Source organism: Vipera berus (genome assembly GCF_964194415.1).
Source record: "Vipera berus genome assembly, chromosome: 3".
Classification (NCBI taxonomy): Eukaryota; Metazoa; Chordata; class Lepidosauria; order Squamata; family Viperidae; genus Vipera; species Vipera berus.
The window spans coordinates 37,367,144-37,389,653 of NC_138204.1; the positions used below are offsets into that span (position 1 = coordinate 37,367,144).

The following is a 22,510-nucleotide window of genomic DNA, read 5'->3' on the forward strand; positions in this document are numbered from 1 at the left end:
TCCTGCCAGTTTGATGTCATCTGCAAATTTGATGAGTTCCCCTTCAATTCCCTCATCTGCAATGTCTATAAAATCATAATATAATATAAAATAGGGACCACTTCAGTGGGAAGATAACAGCGCTCCATGCGCTTTTGGCGTCTAGTCATGCTGGCCACATGACCACGGAGACGTCCTCGGAAAAGCGCTGGCTCTTTGGCTTTGAAACGGAGATGAGCACCGGCCCCTAGAGTCAGAAACAACTAGCACACATGTGCGGGGGAACCTTTAGCTTTTTAATATTATATTATGCATTTATAGAACATATATATGTGGGTTGGTTGGTTTATAATATCATCTTATTATTTTAGTTCAAAAATTGCTAAATGGGGTACATAGCCAAGGCAGTGAGGCACATGTTCAGATTACTACACTCATCTTAAAAAGAGAGAGAGAGGGAGAGGGAGAGGGAGAGGGAGAGGGAGAGGGAGAGGGAGAGGAGAGAGAGAGAGAGAGAGAGAGAGAGAGAGAGAGAGAGAGAGAGAGAGAGAGAGAGAGAGAGAGAGAGCGCTAAATGTTGTTCAAGGAGACAAGTGCCCATTGATGCCAGTCAGAGCTCTACATAGGATGCTGCCCATAGTATTTCATTTGTGATGGTTTCAAAGTATGTTTCAATTAACCCCAAATAAGTCTGCGGTATCATTGGCTGGAGCAAAAAGTTAGTCTGATTGCAGCTTTAAATAGTCTGTTGCTTACTTGTTCATTCCTTTTAGAGAAGAGGAGTTGGGTTACAAGAGCACAGATAAATAATAAAATGAATGTTGGCTGGCTGTGAATCTTCACTCTTCCACTTGCCTATTTCAAAGTCAGTTCCTGAAAACTTTACTGAGGTGGTAGGAAAATGCCAAAGGTGAAAGTTCCAGGTAGGTCTATACCCAGCAGGTTGGTAGATAGACTTGATCTCAGTATAGCTAGGTTGCTATAGCCATTAGCTATTTTTTACCTCTTTTTTTTACTTAGTACTGTACCGGGGTAAAAAGAACTTGAATAAGGAGTTGATAAGTCTTTTAATTTTCCCCAAATGAGTCATTTGATAGAATGGGAAGCAAGTAGTTGTTATTATAACAAAGATACGAAAATAAATGGAAGTGATTGTGAACTCAGTTCAGTAAAACCCACTCCACTCCCATCCCTGAGCAGAAACTGGTTAGGTAGTGGGTAAGACAGTAAGCTGAAGGCAAATTAAATGTGCCAACCGATGCCAACTAGAATTACAGGAGTTTACTCGGAAACTTATGAACCTGGAACTCAATGCAGCTAGGAAACTAAGAAAAAGAGGGGCAGGGGGAACAGAGAGAGAGAGAGAGAGAGATAATAAAGATACCTTTATTTGCTGTAACTGATTTGTTTATATTGGAAGAATGTGTGGAAAGTGCTGTTGGTGATGTGATTCTCAGATTTATACTTGCCCATACCGAGTCTTTGAGAAACATTTACATTTCTCGTGTGGAGTCCATGGTGTCCCCCAATACTTTGTAAATGCAGGATCCAATCTGGGTTGGTCATCAAGACCAAAGGTTTAGTCTTCCTAGCTTTTGGATTCATGCTAGAGCCCATCCTCAGGGAATTTCCCTCTCACCAGACTGTGTTGGTTGGGGTCCAACATTAAAGTCTGAAAGCTTAGAAGACTAAACCATTGGTCCTGGTGACCAACCCAGGTTGGATCCTACAACACTATCCTGGGACACGTTTATTTGCCTTCATTCCCTTTGTTAATGTTCTTTCTCTCTGTTGAACAGTTCATAAAAAGTGATATGCAAAAAGCTTAAGCCACAGCTTTTCGGACATTTGTCTATTGAAAATTACAATTGTACACGTGAGAATGAAACATCTGCAACTTAGTGAAGAAACATGAATATTGCCAAGAAGTCAATCTCAGAAATATAGTAGTCCTTGACATGCAACCACAATTGGGATTGGAAGTTCCATTGCTAAGCAATAAAGTTTTTAAGTGAATCAAACTCAATTTTACAACCTTTTTGCCATGGTTGTTAAATGAATCACATCTTTATTAAGCAAACCCAGCTTCCCCCATTGACTTTGCTTGTCAGAAGCTGGCAGAGAAGGTTGCAAATGGATTCAAGATGCTGCAATGATCATAAATATATGCCAAAAGTTTGAGGATAGGTCATAAATCACTTTTTTCAATTGCATCATTGGCACAATCTACCCTGGTAAGAAAACTGTTTGGATACCTGGTTACTGCTGGGTATAGAGCTGAATATGAGTCACTTTGTTCAACATCTCTGTATGCAAGGATTTGGTGCTGCTAGGAAAAAGAGGGCTTCTGTTTTTGTAGAATGTGGCTGTGGCAACAACAAAATAGGGTTACCAGATATCCAAACAAAGGAGGATTTCTTTTTGTCCTCATGTTTTCAGTCTGGCAGGCAAAGGCTTAAAATAATTGGTTTGACTTTTTTATTGTTTTGTTTGTTTGTGGGGTTTAGGGACATTTTTCACAACAGTAGTCATTCAAACTTTTGTGGATTGTGACCTTGTAAATTCTCTACTTCTTTATTTTTCTCATCTGTTAATAGTATCAATAGCTTTCATTTACATTATTTATTTCCTGATTCCAGCTATTACCTTCAGTTCTTCAGACCCTTTAAATCTACGATCATGCAGTCTGTTGATCACATGATTCATCATATGTTTCTGTTGTAAAATTTAAAAACTGCATTGTGGGCAATTCTATGTTATTGTGATCATGTTATTAAACATAAAGGTTGGTAGGAAAAAATTGCTATTGAAAAATCAGTTGTTTGATGGTAGAAAAAATAATTACATACACATGTAGATCTAGGTATTTTCTGCAAATTTTTTGCTGTAATTTTTTACATGGATGGCAAGGAAGTTAAAACGTTAGTGAGTCTTCCCCCATACCAATACATTTCTCCTCTGTTTCAACTCTCCATATAATTAGCTGGTAACTCTACATAGAAAGAATGCCCCTAAGAAGGAAGTAAAAATCCAGAACAGGACTATCCATCTTACCATCTTCTATTCTGTGTCCTCAAGTAGAGAGGGCTTCATTCTTTCTAGCCCATTCCCAATATACAGTGTCACTAGCATTGCACACAGCTGTCACTAACCTCATCTCCAGCATGCCTCTTTAATCATCATGACATTTTATGCTTATCTTGTTTATTCCATCTGCCCATTTATTGCCAAAGCTTTATCACATACTTGCTTCTTTCAATTCCTATCGACAGATCAGATACTCATCTGATTATTATTTCACCTCTACTGTAAAAATGGTAATATTAGTCATAGTTTATTGTTGTGCAATACATTTGTAATCGTTCGTATGTGTTGTGAATGCAGAGCACAGACTACAATACTGTACATGTCCCATTGCATGACAAATGGCTTTGTGAATGTATACAGTTCAGGAACTTCAGCCCTTCCCTATGCTGGTAGAATTTGGCAGAAGCCCAAGGAGAAAGGCCTGTAAAAACAATTGTTGTTCCGCCCCCCTTTCCCCATTTCATCAACCTCTGATTAATGGATTGCAGTTTCAAAAAACTGGAGAAATCCAGGTAAGTGGAACAGAACAATTGTTTCAGGGAATGTCTATTTTCATAGTCATAGGAAAAATGTACAATCAGGAATTTGCATTAAGTACTTTATTTCAGTTTGATGTGATGTGCTTTGCTAAAACTAATTTTTTATGTATTTGTGCAAGATATGGAATGGAGTTATTTAGTGTCAGCCTTCAATCAGATCTCAGGCTATATTTATGAAGATACACTTTTCCTTTAGAACATACAGGCAATCCTCAGCCTATGAGACAATTGGGTCCACAATCTCAGTATTTAAGTGGAAATCACACAATCACTTAGCTCAATGACTGCAATCAATGATTCCTGGCTCACCCAATTGCAGTTGTTAAGTGAAGCATGGGGGCGCCTCAGGGAGAGGTCCAGGGCTCACTGGCACATGGAAACATGCTGCAGGCCAGAAGGTATCAGCCTGTCCCCACCTGTCACAAATGGGAGCTCTCGGCTAGCTCCAGGGTCTACCAGCATGCACAAAGTTGCTGCTGGCCTGGACACTTTCAGTGTGCTTCCTACCCAGCCACCCAGTCACACACAGGCTCAGCCCTTTAGGAGTCTCCATTTTAAGATTGTAAGAAATGCACCATTTGCAGAACAGTCTCTGTAGAAGGCCACACCTTGGCTGGGCATGCCTTTCAGAAGCTGCAGAAAAACAGAAAAAGAAATTGTATGCTACTGGATTCTGGAACTGGCTACGGACTCCTGCTCATGGCCAAAGATGTCTGGGGCCATGGCTGCTTTGTGCATGCTGGTAGGTCCTGAAATCACTTTTTCTTCTGGGAAAGCTGGCAGTAAAGATTGCGAATGGTAATTGCATGATTGTGGGGTGCTTGACAACTGAATGTAAGTATGAATAGGCTGCCAAGGACCTAAAATGCAGTCATATGATCATGAGGTCATGGTGGTATGAACTGGAAGTGCTTTATGGGCAATTAAACACCTTTTTTGAGGCTGTCATAACTACAAATGGCCATTTAAGTATAGGTTGAAAATTGAAGACTACCTGTATAGTAATTTGTTCCCTACCATGTTGGCTGGGGACTTCTGAGAATTGAATCCATATATCTTAAATTGCCAAGGTTGAAAAACAATATATTTTCTTGTAGATGTTTCTTTTTTGACTAATTTGCCAACTGACATAAGTGGTTCCATGTTAGAAACAGGGAGACCTGCTGAGCTATGAAAGCCAGCTGGGTCACTTTAGGCCAGTCACCCTCTCTCAGCCCAACTCACCTCACAGGGTTGTTGTTGTGGGGAAAATAGAAGGAGGAAGGTGTGTTGTATATGTTTGTCATCTTGAGTTATTTGTAAAAATAATAAAGGGATACAAATAAATAAATAATGCAGGAAATTCTATAATTTATCTTCTGTGCTGAATATTTGCATTTTAACCTTAAAGTTAAAAAAGAAAAAAGGAAAAGTTACAGTATGTTTTGTTTTTTAAAAAATAAGGTTGATTTTATTTATCTCCTCTAAGAGTGGTTTATTTCCCCCAAAGGACACCAGTCACCATGAATCTACCCTACACAGCCAGCAGATGGCACTGTTGGAATTATTTCAATTTTTGCATTTTGATCTTTTAATTCCCTTTTGTTTTTAGTTCTTAATCACTCTCTGTTTCAGCAATTTTCTCTCCATCTGCTCCCATATCACTCCATCTCATCAACTATAATCAATAAAAGACAGATGCAACTTTTCTTTGTGTGCTTTATGTACAGGTAAACCCCACTTAACAACTGCTATATTTAGTGACTGTTCAAATCTACTAGGTTATATTAACAGAATCTTGCAAGTCTGAAAATACATCTCTCCCTCTTTGTCTTTACTTCTGAGGAACTAAGAAATGCTTTCCATACACCCATTTCTTTAGTGTGAGGGCCAAGCAACATGGACTCTGTAATACTAGCAACATGGGCTTTGTAGTAGGTGTGGGCTGAGTTGTCTTTTCTCTGACTGTTGTCCTAGCTAAGACTTTCTCTACTCCTGCCTGTCAAAAGTATTCCACAGATTATTACAGCCTTCTTTTGCTGTGTTCTCCTTATAGCCAATATAATTTTTCCAGATGGGCCAGTACTTCCATACTTTTTTCTTAGCACTATAACTTGAGAGACTCATCTCTTCTCAGGATATACACAAAGTAAATATCCACCTTTCTGTTGGATCTGGTAGATTACGATGACTTACTGATCTATTGCCTTTTCCCCACAGAAACAGACGATGACACGCGCTCCTTTGCAGAGATGGTCTTTGCCTCAGAGGTGAAGGATGAAGGAGAACGGCATGAACTGTCTCCTTTTGATGTGACAGATGTCTGTCCCATCTCACATCATGAAATGCAAGACCACATGATCAAAGAGGAGAACACAAGTGCTTCTGATAAACAGTGAGAATTGAGCAGATGTCCTGAAAGTTTGGATAAGTAACATTGTAAGACTAAGGTCTCTGCTATGATGCCTGTGCCAGCCTACAGCCACCTTTCTTCATACCTATCATTCTTTCAGGCCCACCTAATTATTTAAAGAAAGAAGCTGACACGAAACTATAGCAACTTTATATTTAATTCCACATAAAACCCATGTGCAATTTTTCGAAAGAAAAATGAGAGGCAGAGCTTTTTTTGAAAGGGTGGACATCTAACTAAGAAAAGGAACAAAGGAAAACAGAGATATATTAGAGTATCCTGCCAATGGGATGCTAAGAATGGGATGCTAAGCAAAATGGCAAATAACAATCCATCTATCTCTTCACGGTAGCCATTTTATAATAGGGAAATTCAGCAACACATGCTCACCATTCCAAATATTTCACCGGTCCAGAAAGATTGGAAATCACCTGTCATAAGATGTGGCTGAAGAAGGAATTATGTGGGATTTATGTTACCCATATAACTAAACATGTCCTATAGATACACTTACATAATCTGATAAGTGAAGTGGATTCTTGCTTGGAAAAGACTTTCAAGACTAGGAGGGTTTATAAGTATGGGACACTATATGCTGTCACTAATGCAAATGTGACAGAGCAGCCTTCAGATCAAAATGTGTAGTCTAATATACTAAATGGAGGATATTTCAGTGCAGTGGCGTAGCGTGGGGGGTGCAGGGGGGGCCGGCCACACCGGGCGCAACATCTGGGGGGGGCGCATTAGATGCATTTTACTTTAATTACATCAGTATTTTCATAACAAACAATACATGTGCTTAGGGGGTAAGGGTTTCTTTAACTAATCTAGTGGAAGAGACTCGAGTGCTAAAATCCACGGGTTAGGGGGCGCAAATTACTTGCCTTGCCCCGGGTGCTGACAACCCACGCTACGCCACTGTTTCAGTGTGGTTGACTTTGAAAAGTAAAGGCTTTCAAAATCTAAGATGGTTAAGTTAGTATGGATATGGGATGGAAACTGTATTTGTTACTCTTACTAAGGATTTCTGAAGGGATTTGGAAAGAAGGAACATGATCATTTTCAACTGGTTGGGCCATTCAGCACCCTTCAGTACTCTAAATCACAGTAACTTTATGAACTGCCTGCATGAGTTAGAAGAAGGGGACAGCATTCTTTAGTGTTTCTATTTCCTTCTTGATTAATCGGGGGAGAAGTCAAGTGCTTGGAACTCTATTTACAGGTGCCCCAGAGCTTGGCCCTCTCTCTCATCTGAATTTGCTAGAGAGATTCAAGGTGAGGTATTATCAATATGCTTAGATAGTCATTTATATATATCCACTAGATTCTCTACAACAGTCTGCCTTCAGAGGTAAGGTTAGTTTTATTCTCATGGCCTTTCAGAGATTTATTAAGATCTGGCTTTTCTGGAACACCTAGTTCTTGAAAAATTGGACTGTTTTCAGTAGGTCTAGGAATATAAGGCCACTCAGGTATGAATTAAATCATATCCCTGTTGAATATACAGTAGAGGTGACAAAGAGATTTAAGGAATTAGATCTGATAGATAGAGGGCCTGAAGAACTATGGGCAGAGGTTCGCAACATTGTACAACAGGTAGCAACCAAAACCATCCCAAAGAAAAAGAAATACAAGAAAGCAAAATGGCTATCTGAGGAAGCTTTGCAAAAAGCTGAGGAAAGGAGGGAACCAAAGTGCAAGGGAGAAAAAGAAAGATACGCCCAATTGAATGCAGAATTCCAGAGAATAGCTAGAAGAGATAAGAATGCCTTCTTAAATGAACAGTGCAAAGAAATAGAAGAAAACAATAGAATAGGGAGGACCAGAGATCTTTTCAAGAATATTGGAGAGATGAAGGGAATGTTTCATGCAAAAATGGGCATGATAAAGGACCAAAATGGCAGGGACCTAACAGAGGCAGAAGAGATTAAGAAGAGGTGGCAAAATTACACAGAAGAACTATACAAGAATGAGCTTAACGTCCCTGATAATCACAATGAGGTGGTCACTGACCTCGAGCCAGACATCCTAGAATGTGAAGTGAAGTGGGCCTTAGAAAAGCTGAGCAACAACAAAGCTAGTGGAGGTGACAGTATTCTAGCTGAGCTATTCAAAATCTTAAAAGACGATGCAGTAAAAGAGCTACACTCAATTTGCCAGCAAATTTGGAAAACTCAGCAGTGGCCACAGGATTGGAAAAGATCAATTTACATTCCAATTCCAAAGAAAGGCAGTGCCAAAGAATGTTCAAACTATCGCACCATTGCACTCATTTCTCACGCTAGTAAAGTTATGCTTAAAATCCTACAAGCTAGACTCCAGCAGTATGTGGATCGAGAACTACCAGAAGTACAGGCAGGATTTCGAAGAGGCAGAGGATCTAGAGATCAAATTGCCAACGTACTCTGGATCATGGAGAAAGCTAGAGAGTTCCAGAAAAACATCTACTTCTGCTTCATTGACTATGCTAAAGCATTTGATTGTGTGGATCATAACAAACTGTGGCAAGTCCTTAAAGAGATGGGCATACCAGACCATCTTATTTGTCTCTTGAGAAATCTATATGCGGGCCAAGAAGCAACAGTGAGAACTGGACACAGAACCACTGATTGGTTCAAAATTGGGAAAGGAGTCCGGCAAGGCTGTATACTGTCGCCTTGCCTATTTAACTTATATGCAGAGCACATCATGAAAAAGGCAGGGCTAGATGAATCAAAAGTTGTAATTAAGATTGCCGGAAGAAACATCAACAACCTAAGATATGCAGATGATACCACTCTAATAGCAGAAAGTGAAGAAGAACTAAAAAGCCTCTTGTTGTGGGTGAAGGAGAGTGCAAAACGTGGGCTGAAACTTAACATTAAGAAAACCAAGATCATGGCATCCGGCCCTCTCAATTCCTGGCAAATAGATTGGGAAGAAATGGAGGTATTGACAGATTTTATTTTCCTGGGCTCCAAGATCACTGCAGATGGGGACTGTAGCCAAGAAATTAAAAGACGCTTGCTCCTCGGGAGGAAAGCCATGGCAAATCTAGACAGCACACTAAAAAGCAGAGACATCACCCTGTCAACAAAAGTGTGTACAGTCAAGGCTATGGTCTTCCCAGTTGCAATGTATGGCAGTGAAAGCTGGACCATAAAAAAGGCTGAGCGCCAAAGAATTGAGGCCTTTGAACTATGGTGTTGGAGAAGACTCCTGCGAATCCCTTGGACTACAAGACAATCAAACCGGTCAGTCCTAGAGGAAATCAACCCTGACTGCTCTTTAGAAGGCCAGATCCTGAAGCTAAAACTCAAATACTTTGGCCACCTAATGAGAAGGAAGGACTCACTGGAGAAAAGCCTAATGCTGGGAAAGAATGAGGGCAATAGAAGAAGGGGACGACAGAGAATGAGGTGGCTGGATGGAGTCACTGAAGCAGTAGGCATGAGCTTAAATGGACTCCAGAAGATGGTATAGGACAGGAAGGCCTGGAGGAACGTTGTCCATAGGGTCGTGATGGGTTGGACACGACTTTGCAGCTAACAAAAGAATATAAGAATACAGTTATTAACTAGGTATTGTTTTTATAGTGTTAACATTATGAATTGCTTAAAGCCCTTCTGGACGGAGGCAGTGTAAAAATCTTATATATGAATGAATGAGTGAATGAATGAATGAATGAATGAATGAATGAGTGAATACATAGGAAGAATGACTGAAGATGCAAACAAAATCCAAATGTCCTAGATCCATTTAAAGGCATTTGCATACAGATCAATTCGTATCCCTCCACTCCTAACTGAACATACTTTAAATGTACAGAACAAGGAATTATATATACTGCTCAAAAAAATAAAGGGAACAGAAAATAAGACATCCTATTAAATACAGTACATTGTGTTGTTTAAGTGTTCCCTTTATTTTTTTGAGCAGTATATATGTAAAATATATGATCAACTGAACTAAACTGCTGCCAAAATTTGAAAAGAGTTTGAGCTTGTGTTCCATTCCTTTTACTGGCCCCCAGGAAGAAGAGGCTTTTGCGGCTGAAAACCATTGCGTTGGTTGTTCCTATTGTTGCGCAGTGTTCAACAAAACTGTCCACTTTAGCTGAGGTCATCTCTACTACTGCTATGTATGAAGATGTACCCAAATTTCAGCGTGTGCAGATCACAGGGGATTATGCTGCAGGGGTCAGTAGCTAAAGATCCTCAGATCCTGTCTGAGCCTTCTTTTGTCATTTCTTTCCATCATTCAGTTGGTTCATATGTGACAGTACCGTTAGTGACTTATAATTATATAAAATCTAATTTCCACTTGGTAACATTTTACTGTACTATCTTATACAGCAAGTAGAGGATCATTATACTGTCTTAACAAGAATTACAAACAAACAAAAGAAAAGTGTTATAGGCCCCTATTGCAACAAAAGAAATCTTGCTTATTACTGATTACACAAAGCATGTAGGGGAAAATGCATATTTTCAAATATGCATTAAACACTTTATCCTATGTCACTCCCTGTAAGTCGGCAAGAGAGCTGCAGAATGGTATGGAGAGACTAGGAACCTGTGACATGGGAACTACTATATGAGGCCAAATATATCCTGAGATAAAGTTTTGTCCCGAGTAATAAAATATAGCTATAAAATTGTTCAAAGTGCAACTGAAATTATACCATCTTTGACTAAATGGAGAGTCTGTACTCTGTGTTAAGTACAATAACATAACAAAAGTCTGTAAATATTGCTTGTTTCCAATCTCTATTCCACATTCTGAATCCCAAAGAATATAATCCAGAAATGGAATGGGAAAGAAAAGATAAGGCTTTTTTATGATAAATTCTACCTACATTAATTAGCAGCAGCAACTATATTATGAATGACATAATTTGAATCCAAGACAAATATGTCATAAAAGAGATTTAGCGAATCAAAAGAAATTAAAAAGAAAAATCATACAGATGCTTAGAAGGGCTTGTTTTGGCATCTTATCAAATATTTTGATTTCCTTTAATTGCTGTCTCAGATGATGATCATTGGAGAAGATAGCTGCTGCTATAGTATTTATTTACTAGACATATTGCCCACTTTTCATTATTAATATAATAATTGCAAAGCAAGGCTACAAGATTAAAAGCAAAGCAATTCACCTCCTTAAAACCTTTGTTGGACTCTCCTTCTGTTTAATACCTCATATTTTCTATGCTCCATCCATTGGGTCACTCCAAATTTGGCAGAGAGCTTGTCCCTATTAAGATTTGCAAGGAGTTACAAGTTGCTAAGCAATAGGGGACACCCACAATCTCTCTTTCCATCTTTCTCTCTTCATGATAAGACTTACCAAGTACTGAGTTTGGATTTATCCCATCCTTACTGTTATTACTACAATAGCACAGTGCATATAAATCCCATAGTAGACTTCTGTAGTTTTCAGCCATTCTTGTGTTTTATACTCTTATGATCATGAACTATCTGGAACTAGGAATTTTAACATATGTTAAATTGTAGGTATCTGTGGAGGACTTTGAACTAGTCTGCCAGGGTCTATATCGTGCCCTATGCATCCGAGAGAAGAATATGCTGAAATCTTTCCAGCGATTCCCCCAGACTCCTTCCCAGTTCTTACGCGCCATTGAAAATGAAGTATGGAAGCCCAGTGAAGAGATGTGGCCAGGTAACTTATGAATAAACTTCTTATCGGCAAGCTTTGCTGGGAGTACATGGAAAATGTAGCTATGTTTGAAAGGAGGGCCACGTAGGCTGTCCATGCAGGATAAATTGAGTTGCCATTCTTGAAGGAGCCCAGTCAGTTTCCCCTACAAATGTTTTCCAAAGCAGAAATACCAAGTGATTAGGAAACCTGATCATCAAAAATAGTAAAAAATCTGTTGGTGCAAAGATTGGCCACTAAAGATGCAGATACTTTGTGTCTTGGCAAAGTGAGATGTGCTTTCTGCCTGGCCCTGTGAGACAAGTCTATCAAGTACAAAAGTGGAAGAAATGAACTTGAGGGAGTTACAGAAGTCTGCTTCTCATGTCATCTTTGACTGAGCAGGTATGTTGCAACTTCTGTTAAAGCATACCTAACTTTGCTATCTTAGGTAGGCAGATAGTCAGTGATCTTTTGCTAAGGCAGCTCTGGGTCTATGGTTAATGCAAAGAGAAAATGCTGATTATTATTATTATTATTATTATTATTATTATTATTATTATTATTATTATTATTATTATTATTATTATTATTATTATTATTATTCTATATACTGATGATATTAGGGATTGAACCTATGTTCTTCTACAGTACATGAAAGAAAAGTGGTATACTCCTGAACTGAAATGTCCCTTATCAGTTGCATGTAATTCAAACTTAGTTTGGGCAGAATTTCTGTTACAAATTGCTCGTGTAAACAAACTGACAAAACCTTGAATATCCAACAGTACTAGAAAATGTAAAAAGTTCTAGAATAATAGAGTTTAATTTCCTTCTCCCTTTACTTTTTAGAATAGCCACAATATAGGTATGGAAAAGCTCAGGCCGCAAAAACAACTGCAACGCTCAGCAAACATATTCCAACTGCATTTGTTTACCAATGTATCTGTGGGAGTGAAAAAGGGGAGGGAATGAAAACTATGTGGTGGAACAAATACACAAAAATCAAAATATGTGTTTCATATGGTAATTTTTTTTCTTGTGGTAAGATATTTAATAGGAACAAACTGAGCGTGTCATATGGTAGTTCTGCAAGAAACAATAAAGAGAAAAGCAGGAGCAAGGTAGGGAGAAGTCTTTTGTTCAGAGAGTGTAAGGTCAAAAGAATCTTAGCAAAAGTTCTTACCTTTGGCAACCAAGGAAAACATCACGGGGGGAAGGGGGGAAATCTTTTTCCCAATATCAAGTTATTTTCTAATGATTCCACAGATTTGTAGAATTTATTTGCATATCTAGGATGGCATAGGTCCTGTACCTTTCCTGTATCTTTCCTTATCTTCACTTGTGTGTTTCTTTGCTTGACTTTAGTGTTCACTTCACCAGTGAAGAATAGTGCAGATCTTTGGCAATCTGACAATCTTCCTGAGAATCTGAACTACCATACAGAAATGAAAGAAGGGGTGGTATATGTCTATGCTGACAAAGAAGCCGCTGCCAGGAGGGAGCCCATGGACTTATCCTACCCTAACCTGGAGGTCTTTATTGATGACATGACCTTCCTGCTTGCCCTTATAGCAAAGGGGCCTGTGTAAGTCTCTTAAAGCCGGAACTGGTGACTCTGAGCTGGAGAAAAGCAGGTCTTAACCTTCCGGCGGGATACCGGCGGGAATTCCTGGACACTGGGTTGGGTGTTTGAGGTAAGGCGGGAGATCCCTGTCGGGGTTGGCTAGCGTCCAGCAGCTGCTGGGCATATATAAAGCTACCCCGGACTGGTCAGTCTCAGTTCCTTCCACGTGTACTCAAATAAACAATGTAATAACAATCTGTCTCGCTGTTAATGTCGCCGATCCGAACACAACATAGTATCATAAAGTAGATGAAGCCATAGTGCCTATCAGAGAGAGGAGAGAGTCTGAGTAGGTTTTAAAGTGTTTTCAACAGAAATTTGCTTTGTTTCCTTGTGTTTCCCATTTGAAAAGATCAGGAAGCTGTGTTGTTAATTTTCATGATCAGGGGGCTCTGAAAGCTCTGACAAAAATGGTCTTCTCTAGAAATGCTGACTTATGGTATGGATCATTGACATAGAGTCTAGGAAAGTTAAGTGCATAAGTGCAAAATCTCTCAAAAGTGATTTTATGCAATTAAAAGAAGTAATGGTAAACCAACCACCACCAGTTCCCTATATCAGTGTTTAGTGTTTCTCAACCTTGGCAGTTTTAAGACCTATAACCTTCAGTTCACAGAATTCCACAGTCACTGCCCTATATTGACACATGAGGTCTATAGTTGAATGCAGCAGTTGCATTATAGAAGTGTCTTTCCTGTAGACACAGGAAGCAAGAGCCAAGTTGTCCTACTTGGTAACAAGTGTGAGTCAGCTATCTCTGTTCAATTTTGAATGTGAGCTTCATTAAGCTCTCATTTATTAAGCTTAGAATAGTGGGGACCATCATGCCTGACAGATGGTGGTGATACTGGCAAATGTTTTCTTACTCTTTCATCTACGTTTTTTTCCTTACTTGATGGGGCACTTATGGGCAAATATGTGGTCTTTTTGTGACTATTGCAGTAAAACCTATTCCCACCGAAGACTTCGATTCCTATCCTCCAAGTTCAGTGTACATGAGATGTTGAATGAGATGGAAGAATTGAAGGAGCTTAAGAACAATCCCCATCGGGACTTCTATAATTGTCGGAAGGTGAGGGATTTGGCTTTATATTATCTTCTTATCAGAAAGCATAATGTCAAATAAAGTTGGAGAGATTCTCACAATAACTTTCACACTGTTACATTCTCACCTAAATATATCAGTTAGTAGAAATTATTTCAGACATATTTCAGACATTCTTGCATGAGTTTTGGAAATATATACATGTGAACAAATGAGCAATCCATCAAAGACAGTGCTGCTTATTTCTGCTTGCAAAAGCACAGATGAAAAAATCTGCTCCCCGAGATTCATTTTTTCCTGCCTCTTCCTCTTTCAAAATCTTCTGACTTTCCAAAATAAGGAAGGTAGCATGTGCTAAACTAAGTGCCAAATTCTTTCATTTGTTTCACGTATTCTATTTTTTAGACACTGGTTTTCTAAGTGTGATTTTGATGCACAGAATTGAAGGGCTCCCTTATTATGGTTTACTAAGAATTCTGGGGGTTGTAGTTTTTATAATTGGGTTGCCCCAGAGAAGAGTAGACTGATCTACTCCAATATCATTTTTATGATGGGTTCTGGGGGAAAGATTCCCAACAGTAACCATCACCTTCCTCCCAACTGACCTTTGGCTTCTCTAACAGGTAGATACACATATCCATGCTGCAGCTTGCATGAATCAAAAGCATCTATTACGATTTATTAAGAAGTCATACCGGACAGATGCTCAAAGGGTGGTATACAAATACAAGGATGAAACACTGACGCTGAGGCAGCTCTTTGAGAAGCTCAATCTTCACCCCTCTGATCTGACTGTGGATTCACTTGATGTGCATGCAGTAAGTTCTGTCTATTTCTATTACTTGAGTAAGGATAAGTCATGCAAATGGTAAAATCCTGCATCACTCTTAATATTAAACCAGCATTTACGGGTTTGTGTACTTGGCTATTCTTTTATGCTGCAGGGCCGCCAGACTTTCCAACGCTTTGATAAGTTCAATGCCAAGTATAACCCAGTAGGGGCCAGTGAATTGCGTGATCTCTACCTAAAGACTGAAAATGCCATCAATGGCGAGTATTTTGCTACCATCATTAAGGTTAGATAGTATGATATATACCTATTTTTTGAGTCTGAATTTGAGCATGAAGAAATCTACTGGAAGCAGATAATTTATCTGTTAAATTCTTATTTATCAGGAAGTTGGCTCTGATTTAGAGGATGCCAAATACCAATATGCAGAACCACGACTTTCCATCTATGGATGCTCACCAGAAGAATGGCCCAAATTAGCTAAATGGTTCACCCAACATCGTGTATATTCACCTAATATGAGATGGATGATCCAGGTACCCAGAATTTAGTAAGTACAAGAGGGTGAGATTAGCATTTGCAAAAGATCTATTAAAATTTGAGCCCAACTATTGGACTTTTGTTAGTTTTGATTCTAGCTAAGTTTTAATAGTTGCAAGTCATTATTGAGTTCCAAAGCAGCTTAGAAGAATCCAAAAATAAAGTTAAAATGCAATACACACACGGACACACACATTGTGTGTGTGTGTGTGTGTGTGTGTGTGTGTATACAGGTGAAACTCGAAAAATTAGGATATTGTGCAAAAGTTCATTTATTTCAGTAATGCAACTTAAAAGGGGAAACTAATATATGAGATAGATTGCATTACATGCAAAACAAGATAGTTCAAACTGTGATTTGTCATAATTGTGATGATTATGGCGTACAACTCATGAGAATGCCAAATCCACAATCTCAGAAAATTAGAATATTGTGAAAAGGTGCAATATTCTAGGCTCAAAGTGTCCCACTATAATCAGCTAATTAAGCCATAACACCTGCAAAGGGTTCCTGAGCCTTTAAATGGTCTCTTAATCTGGTTCAGTAGGAATCACAATCATGGGGAAGACTGCTGACCTGACAGTTGTGCAGAAAACCATCATTGACACCCTCCATAAGGAGGGAAAGCCTCAAAAGGTAATTGCAAAAGACGTTGGATGTTCCCAAAGTGCTGTATCAAAGCACATTAATAGAAAATTATGTGGAAGGGAAAAGTGTGGAAGAAAAAGGTGCACAAGCAGCAGGGATGACCGCAGCCTGGAGAGGATTGTCAGGAAAAGGCCATTCTAAAGTGTTGGGGACTTTCACAAGGAGTGGACTGAGGCTGGAGTCAGTGCATCAAGAGCCACCACACACAGATGGATCCTGGACATGGGCTTCAAATGTCGTATTCCTCTTGTCAAGCCGCTCCTGAACAACAAACTACATCAGAAGTGTCTTACCTGGGCTAAAGAAAAACAGACCTGGTCTGTTGCTCAGTGGTCCAAAGTCGTCTTTTCTGATGAGAGCAACTTTTGCATCTCATTTGGAAACCAAGGACCCAGAGTCTGGAGGAAGAATGGAGAGGCACACACTGCAAGATGCTTGCAGTCCAGTGTGAAGTTTCCACAGTCTGTGTTGATTTGGGGAGCCATGTCATCTGCTGGTGTTGGTCCACTGTGCTTCATTAAGTCCAGGGTCAACGCAGCCGTCTACCAGGAGATTTTGGAGCACTTCATGCTTCCTTCCGCAGATGAGCTTTATGGGGATGCTGACTTCATTTTCCAGCAGGACTTGGCACCTGCCCACACTGCCAAAAGCACCAAAACCTGGTTCAGTGACCGTGGGATTACTGTGCTTGATTGGCCAGCAAACTTGCCTGACCTGAACCCCATAGAGAATCTATGGGGCATTGCCAAGAGAAAGATGAGAGACATGAGACCGAACAATGCAGAAGAGCTGAAGGCCACTATTGAAGCATCCTGGTCTTCCATAACACCTCAGCAGTGCCACAGGCTGATAGCTTCCATGCCACGCCGCATTGAGGCAGTAATTGCTGCAAAAGGGGCCCAAACCAAGTACTGAGTACATATGCATGCTTATACTTTTCAGAGGTCCGATATTGTTCTATGTACACTCCTTGTTTTATTGATTGCATGTAATATTCTAAGTTTCTGAGATCGTGGATTTGGGGTTTTCATGAGCTGCATGCCATAATCATCACAATTATGACAAATCACGGCTTGAACTATCTTGCTTTGCATGTAATGAGTCTATCTCATATATTAGTTTCCCCTTTTAAGTTGCATTACTGAAATAAATGAACTTTTGCACGATATTCTAATTTTTCGAGTTTTACCTGTACACACACACACACACACACACACACACACACACACACACACACACAGAGAGGCACACACATATATAACAGTAGATAAGAATTTGCTATACTCTGTTGTGGATCAACAGTGCTTCCAAATTAGGCTTTTACTGTGCAGTTGCTCATATTCATTTATTTTACATAGAGTATAGATGTCATTATCTTCTATTTGTAACCCATTTTCCCAAATACCTCCATGTTTGTTTCCTATCATTTACATTAAAATCTATTAAAGAGGCACCCATTGCACATCTTTACTATGTCTTTGATTAATAGCACTAGGAGCATCAGTCAGGAAACACTGTAAGAAACAGGATAAGAATATATAGATGAAGGGCAGCTAGTTTTCATAGGAACGTAAGGTACAAGAACAGGCCAGGCCAGAACTTGTAATATTATGGGAAATTTTAAGATAATAACTTGCTGCAAAAAAGACTGGTTATCGACTAACTTTTATGATCTACCCTCCTGTAATATATTATCTGACAAAGGTCAATTCCATGACAAAAGACTCAGATTTTTCTTCTCTTTTTCTACCAGCAAATTTTCTTGAGCCACCACTGAAATGTAATGAAACATGGATTAACTGATTCCTCAGTCAAATAAGGACTATGTCAGACTTCTTAGCTGGCTCGAACATAGCTGAAGCTTCTCACAAACTTCAGGCAGTGCAGCTAACATCACCTAGAACTGAAGCCACTTCAACTAGTTGATTGCCTTCTGATTGTTAAGATAGCTGTTCTTGTCTGATTTCTCCTGGGTTTAATTCTGCTGTCTTTTCTGCTCACCCTTTCTGTGGGCTTAATGATAACCCTTCTTCATGTTCTTGCTAGATGGTATAAGGAATGAAGCTGGTGAGACAGAACTGTTATATATGAGGAATTTTTCATGGCCTTTAGTAGGTCAGTCAAGTTATCTGTTGACTTAGAAGAGCAGGAGGAAAAAAATAAAATTTAAACTTTGGCACATTTATATAAAGTTTTTGGTTTTCATTTATACCAAGGGGAAATATGTGTATGTATGGCTTTATTCTTGTTTGAAATAACAAGACTAATCAAGAAGGATCAGATCTGAAAGACTTGTACCAAGTAAATCAATTTCTGAAAAAGGGCTCCAGTGCCTGGAGAGCAAAGATTTACTGCTCAGCCTTATGTGAAATCTGACAGCTGCTCACTGGTTATTGCTATTCTCAGGATGCCTAAGAAACTCTAGCTCCTAATGTATTTCTCATAACTAAGGGAAACTAAGCTGAAATATCCTGACTGTAACTCCAAGGCTGTAGCCATGGTATAGCCTTGACTCTAATTCATTCTTTTTTTAGTTTTCTAGGGCTATTACCAATATCTTTTAACAGTCACCTACGTAGGAGACGTAAAAGAGGCTAGGATTTGCAAGCAATATTTTTATGTTGCAACCTTCATGTTGTGGGAAACTCTCCATCTTCAAAGTAGATGGCAATTGTGATGATAATTATGACAACAATGAAGAAGGAGGAAGAGGATTACATTTAGAGGTTGCTTAACTTCAGAACGACTCTGGCAGCTTTACAGTTTTAAAAAAGAAAAAAAAATAGAGAATCTGAAGTGTTCAAACAACCATATCCCATAATCTAACCTCCCTCTGAAAACTAAACCTAAATCCCCATAACCCAACTCTCACAACCTTCACCACTGTGACACCAATCCATTCTGGGGAACCATTAAGGAATGAACGGTCACTGTGACACGATGCTTACCATTTTTATATTGCTTGTGTTTACTATTTGTTTTTGTTTTTATTGTAAACTGCTGAGTATAATCTATGTTGAATCTGGTGGGATCTAAACACAATCTGTAATAAAAACAATGACTTTTGGAGAAGCTTGTGGGGGCAGGGATACAGCCAAGACTTTTGTGAGGCAGCAGGTTTTACATCCTCACTGTAAGCTGTCTTTCAGCCCATTCGCTTCTGTTGTGCTATAGGAACTGAGTTGAACTGATTCTCTTTCCTATCTCTTCCCTCAGTGATGTCTTTAGGGCAAAGAACTTTCTACCGCACTTTGGGAAGATGCTGGAGAACATTTTCCTGCCTGTGTTTCAAGCAACCATCAATCCTCAGGACAATAAGGAACTGAGTGTTTTCCTTCGTTATGTGAGTACTTCCTGCTACGGAAAGCCCAGGACGAAGAATGTGGTCCTAATTCCATTGTTGGAAACTGAGCATGCTCTTTAAAACTGCATGCCAGAGACCAGGGATAGTGCTATATCAAAAGTATGGATCTAAGGCAGCATGTCCTTAGCTAGAGAAAGTTAACAACTCAGTGAATTGGGGGTCTCGACCCTAAGAATAACAAGAAATAAGATATTACACCACTGTGAGATTTTATCATCATGTACACTGTTTTCTTATTATTTGCAGGTTACTGGTTTTGATAGTGTAGATGATGAGTCCAAACATAGTGGGCACATGTTTTCTACCAAGAGTCCCAAGCCTGAGGAGTGGAACCATGAAAAGAATCCATCCTATACATATTATTTGTATTATATGTATGCCAACATCCTTGTGCTGAATCATCTTCGACGGTGAGTTCTGGCTTAAGCTTGCAAAGGATTATGCTTTGATACTATGCTTTGATACTCAAATTCCCTTTACTAACTCTTTAATAAAGCAATATTCTTATCTTTGATGGTTTTGATAACCATCCACTAAGTGTATGTATTTCAAGAACGCATTTGCATCAAATCTCTTCATCAAATCTAGCTTTTAAGAGTCTTCATTTCAAATTCACTACAGAAGAACAAATAAATTTCGATAAGGTTAAGACTGTTGAATTACCCCTGAAATTTAGATGTCCAATTGCATTCTGCTCTCTTCTCAATATACCTTTGAAATAGAAGGGAAATGAGTGTGTCTCTGGTGTGCATGTGTATGATAGTATTCAATAAGTTAGCTGGATCCCTCTGTGGACATATCCTTCAATCCTAATTAACCCAAGATGTACAGTATACATAAAGGCTGCCTTATTATTTCCAGGAAGCGTGGTATGAACACCTTCCTGTTCCGTCCTCACTGTGGAGAAGCGGGTTCTCTTACCCACCTACTGGCTGCCTTCATGACTGCAGATAATATTTCTCATGGCTTGAACCTGATGAAGGTGAGTTGCACCATTCAAAAGAGGAACACAGATATAATACACCTTTTTGGATACTTATATGATTTTCTTGCATAGTAGTAATACACCAAAAGCTCATTGTATCTTCAGTTTGAAAACATGGCCCAGCTGGCTTCCTTAAAGCCTTAAGATTATTTTTTTCTAGAATTCAGATCCCATCATAGATTTCTAAGATGGAATATAACTGAAATGATTGGAATTCTGTTTCCAAGTTCTTAACAAGTAATGAATAACATAAGAAACAATATTATTCAACTTTTTTTGGGAACAAACCTGAAGTCTACTATCCTCTCAGGCAAGAAATTAGAGATCTTGCTTCATGACTGTACTAACTCAATTCTACTGTCTTTTCCCCCCAGTCTCCTGTGCTGCAGTATCTCTACTTCTTAGCCCAAATCCCAATTGCCATGTCCCCACTTAGTAACAACAGTCTCTTCTTAGAGTATGCCAAAAACCCACTCCTTGATTTCCACCAGAAGGGACTCATGGTATCTCTCTCCACTGATGATCCCATGCAATTCCACTACACCAAGGTAGGAAGCCAGTTCCTTTCCATGGATATTTGTTTATAAAAATAGATGGGAAGCAGGCAAGAAAGATGGCTGCATTTTTGGCATTTGCCTTTTAGCACTTTTTTATTTCTCAGGAGCCTCTCATGGAAGAATATGCAATTGCTGCTCAAGTCTTCAAGCTGAGCACCTGCGATATGTGTGAGATTGCACGCAACAGTGTCCTGCAGTGTGGCCTGTCTCATGAGGTATGATGCTTTCCTTTGCTTCCATTCAATTGTGTCTGATTCTTGGACACTGCCTGGGCAAGTCCTGCTGTTTTCTTGGCAGGGATTTTCAGAAGTGTTTTGATATTGCCTCCTTCCTAGGGCTGAGAGAAAGTGACTGGCCCAAGGTCATTCAGCTGGTTTGGAGACTAGAGCAGGACTAGGATAGATGGTCTCCCGGTTTCTAGGCAGATACTTTAACCATGACTACACCAAACTGACTTTCTATGAGGCTTACTAGAAAATCTCAAAGGAATATATGAGGTTGCTGCATACCTGAGAATATGCCAAGGTTGACCAGAGGGAGGAAAAAAAAGATACAGAGAAGGAAGAGAAGCAAAAAGAAGCTCCTTTTTAAATTGGAGGAATTACGGAAAAAGTGATTAGAATACATGTGTGACTCATTCCATCCCTTTGACAGGAAAAGCTCCATATTTTGGGCAAGAACTATCATGAAGATGGGCCGCAGGGCAATAACATCTCCAAGACCAACGTGGCGCAGATCCGCATGGCCTACCGCTATGAAACATTGTGCTATGAGCTTGATCTTATGGCTGAGGGGATGAAATCACCTGAGTAGATTGGAGCATCTTGTAGATCAACTGTTGGAACCATGGAGCCGACTGGAGCCAGAAAAATAGCATTGGCATTTGGCATTTCCTCCCCTCAGTTATGGGGAGGAGAGATAGCCTGACCATATAGTTTCAGCTTACATTATATTTTCCAAAGAGAAAAGAAATACAGAATGTTTCCTAAGCTTTTTGTACTATCGTACTTATTTGTTCTACAAACATCAGTTTTTTCCAACATCCTGGATGAAAAATCCTATTACAACTGAGTTCAAACATTTTGTTAAACCATTATACTGAAGTATGGATTGATTTAATTTTATTTAGTGCCAAATAACTCTGGGCAGCTCACAAGACAATTAACAGAATAAAAATAATATAACAAGAACAATAACACACTTGTTTATAACAAGCACACTAGAAAAGAGGGAAAACAAGATGGTGAATCTGGCAGACCAAACAGAACACATACAGTACTTCAATATCCAGCAAGGGGCTCCAAATCACCCTAGCCCAA

At 39.3% G+C, this 22,510-nt stretch overlaps 1 protein-coding gene across 1 annotated transcript; it reads left to right on the forward strand.

Moving 5' to 3' along the window:
- Nucleotides 1–769: 769 nt before the first annotated feature.
- On the forward strand, nucleotides 770–22,168 carry AMPD1 (adenosine monophosphate deaminase 1). Its single transcript, XM_081324742.1, has 15 exons — nucleotides 770–902; nucleotides 5,805–5,979; nucleotides 10,010–10,175; nucleotides 11,493–11,658; nucleotides 13,003–13,222; nucleotides 14,204–14,333; nucleotides 14,930–15,124; nucleotides 15,251–15,382; nucleotides 15,483–15,646; nucleotides 19,502–19,628; nucleotides 19,896–20,059; nucleotides 20,511–20,631; nucleotides 21,009–21,182; nucleotides 21,296–21,406; nucleotides 21,846–22,168. The coding sequence occupies exons 1-15, from the start codon at nucleotides 881–883 to the stop codon at nucleotides 22,002–22,004; spliced, it is 2,226 nt and encodes a 741-aa protein (XP_081180868.1). The 5' UTR covers nucleotides 770–880; the 3' UTR covers nucleotides 22,005–22,168.
- Nucleotides 22,169–22,510: the final 342 nt, after the last annotated feature.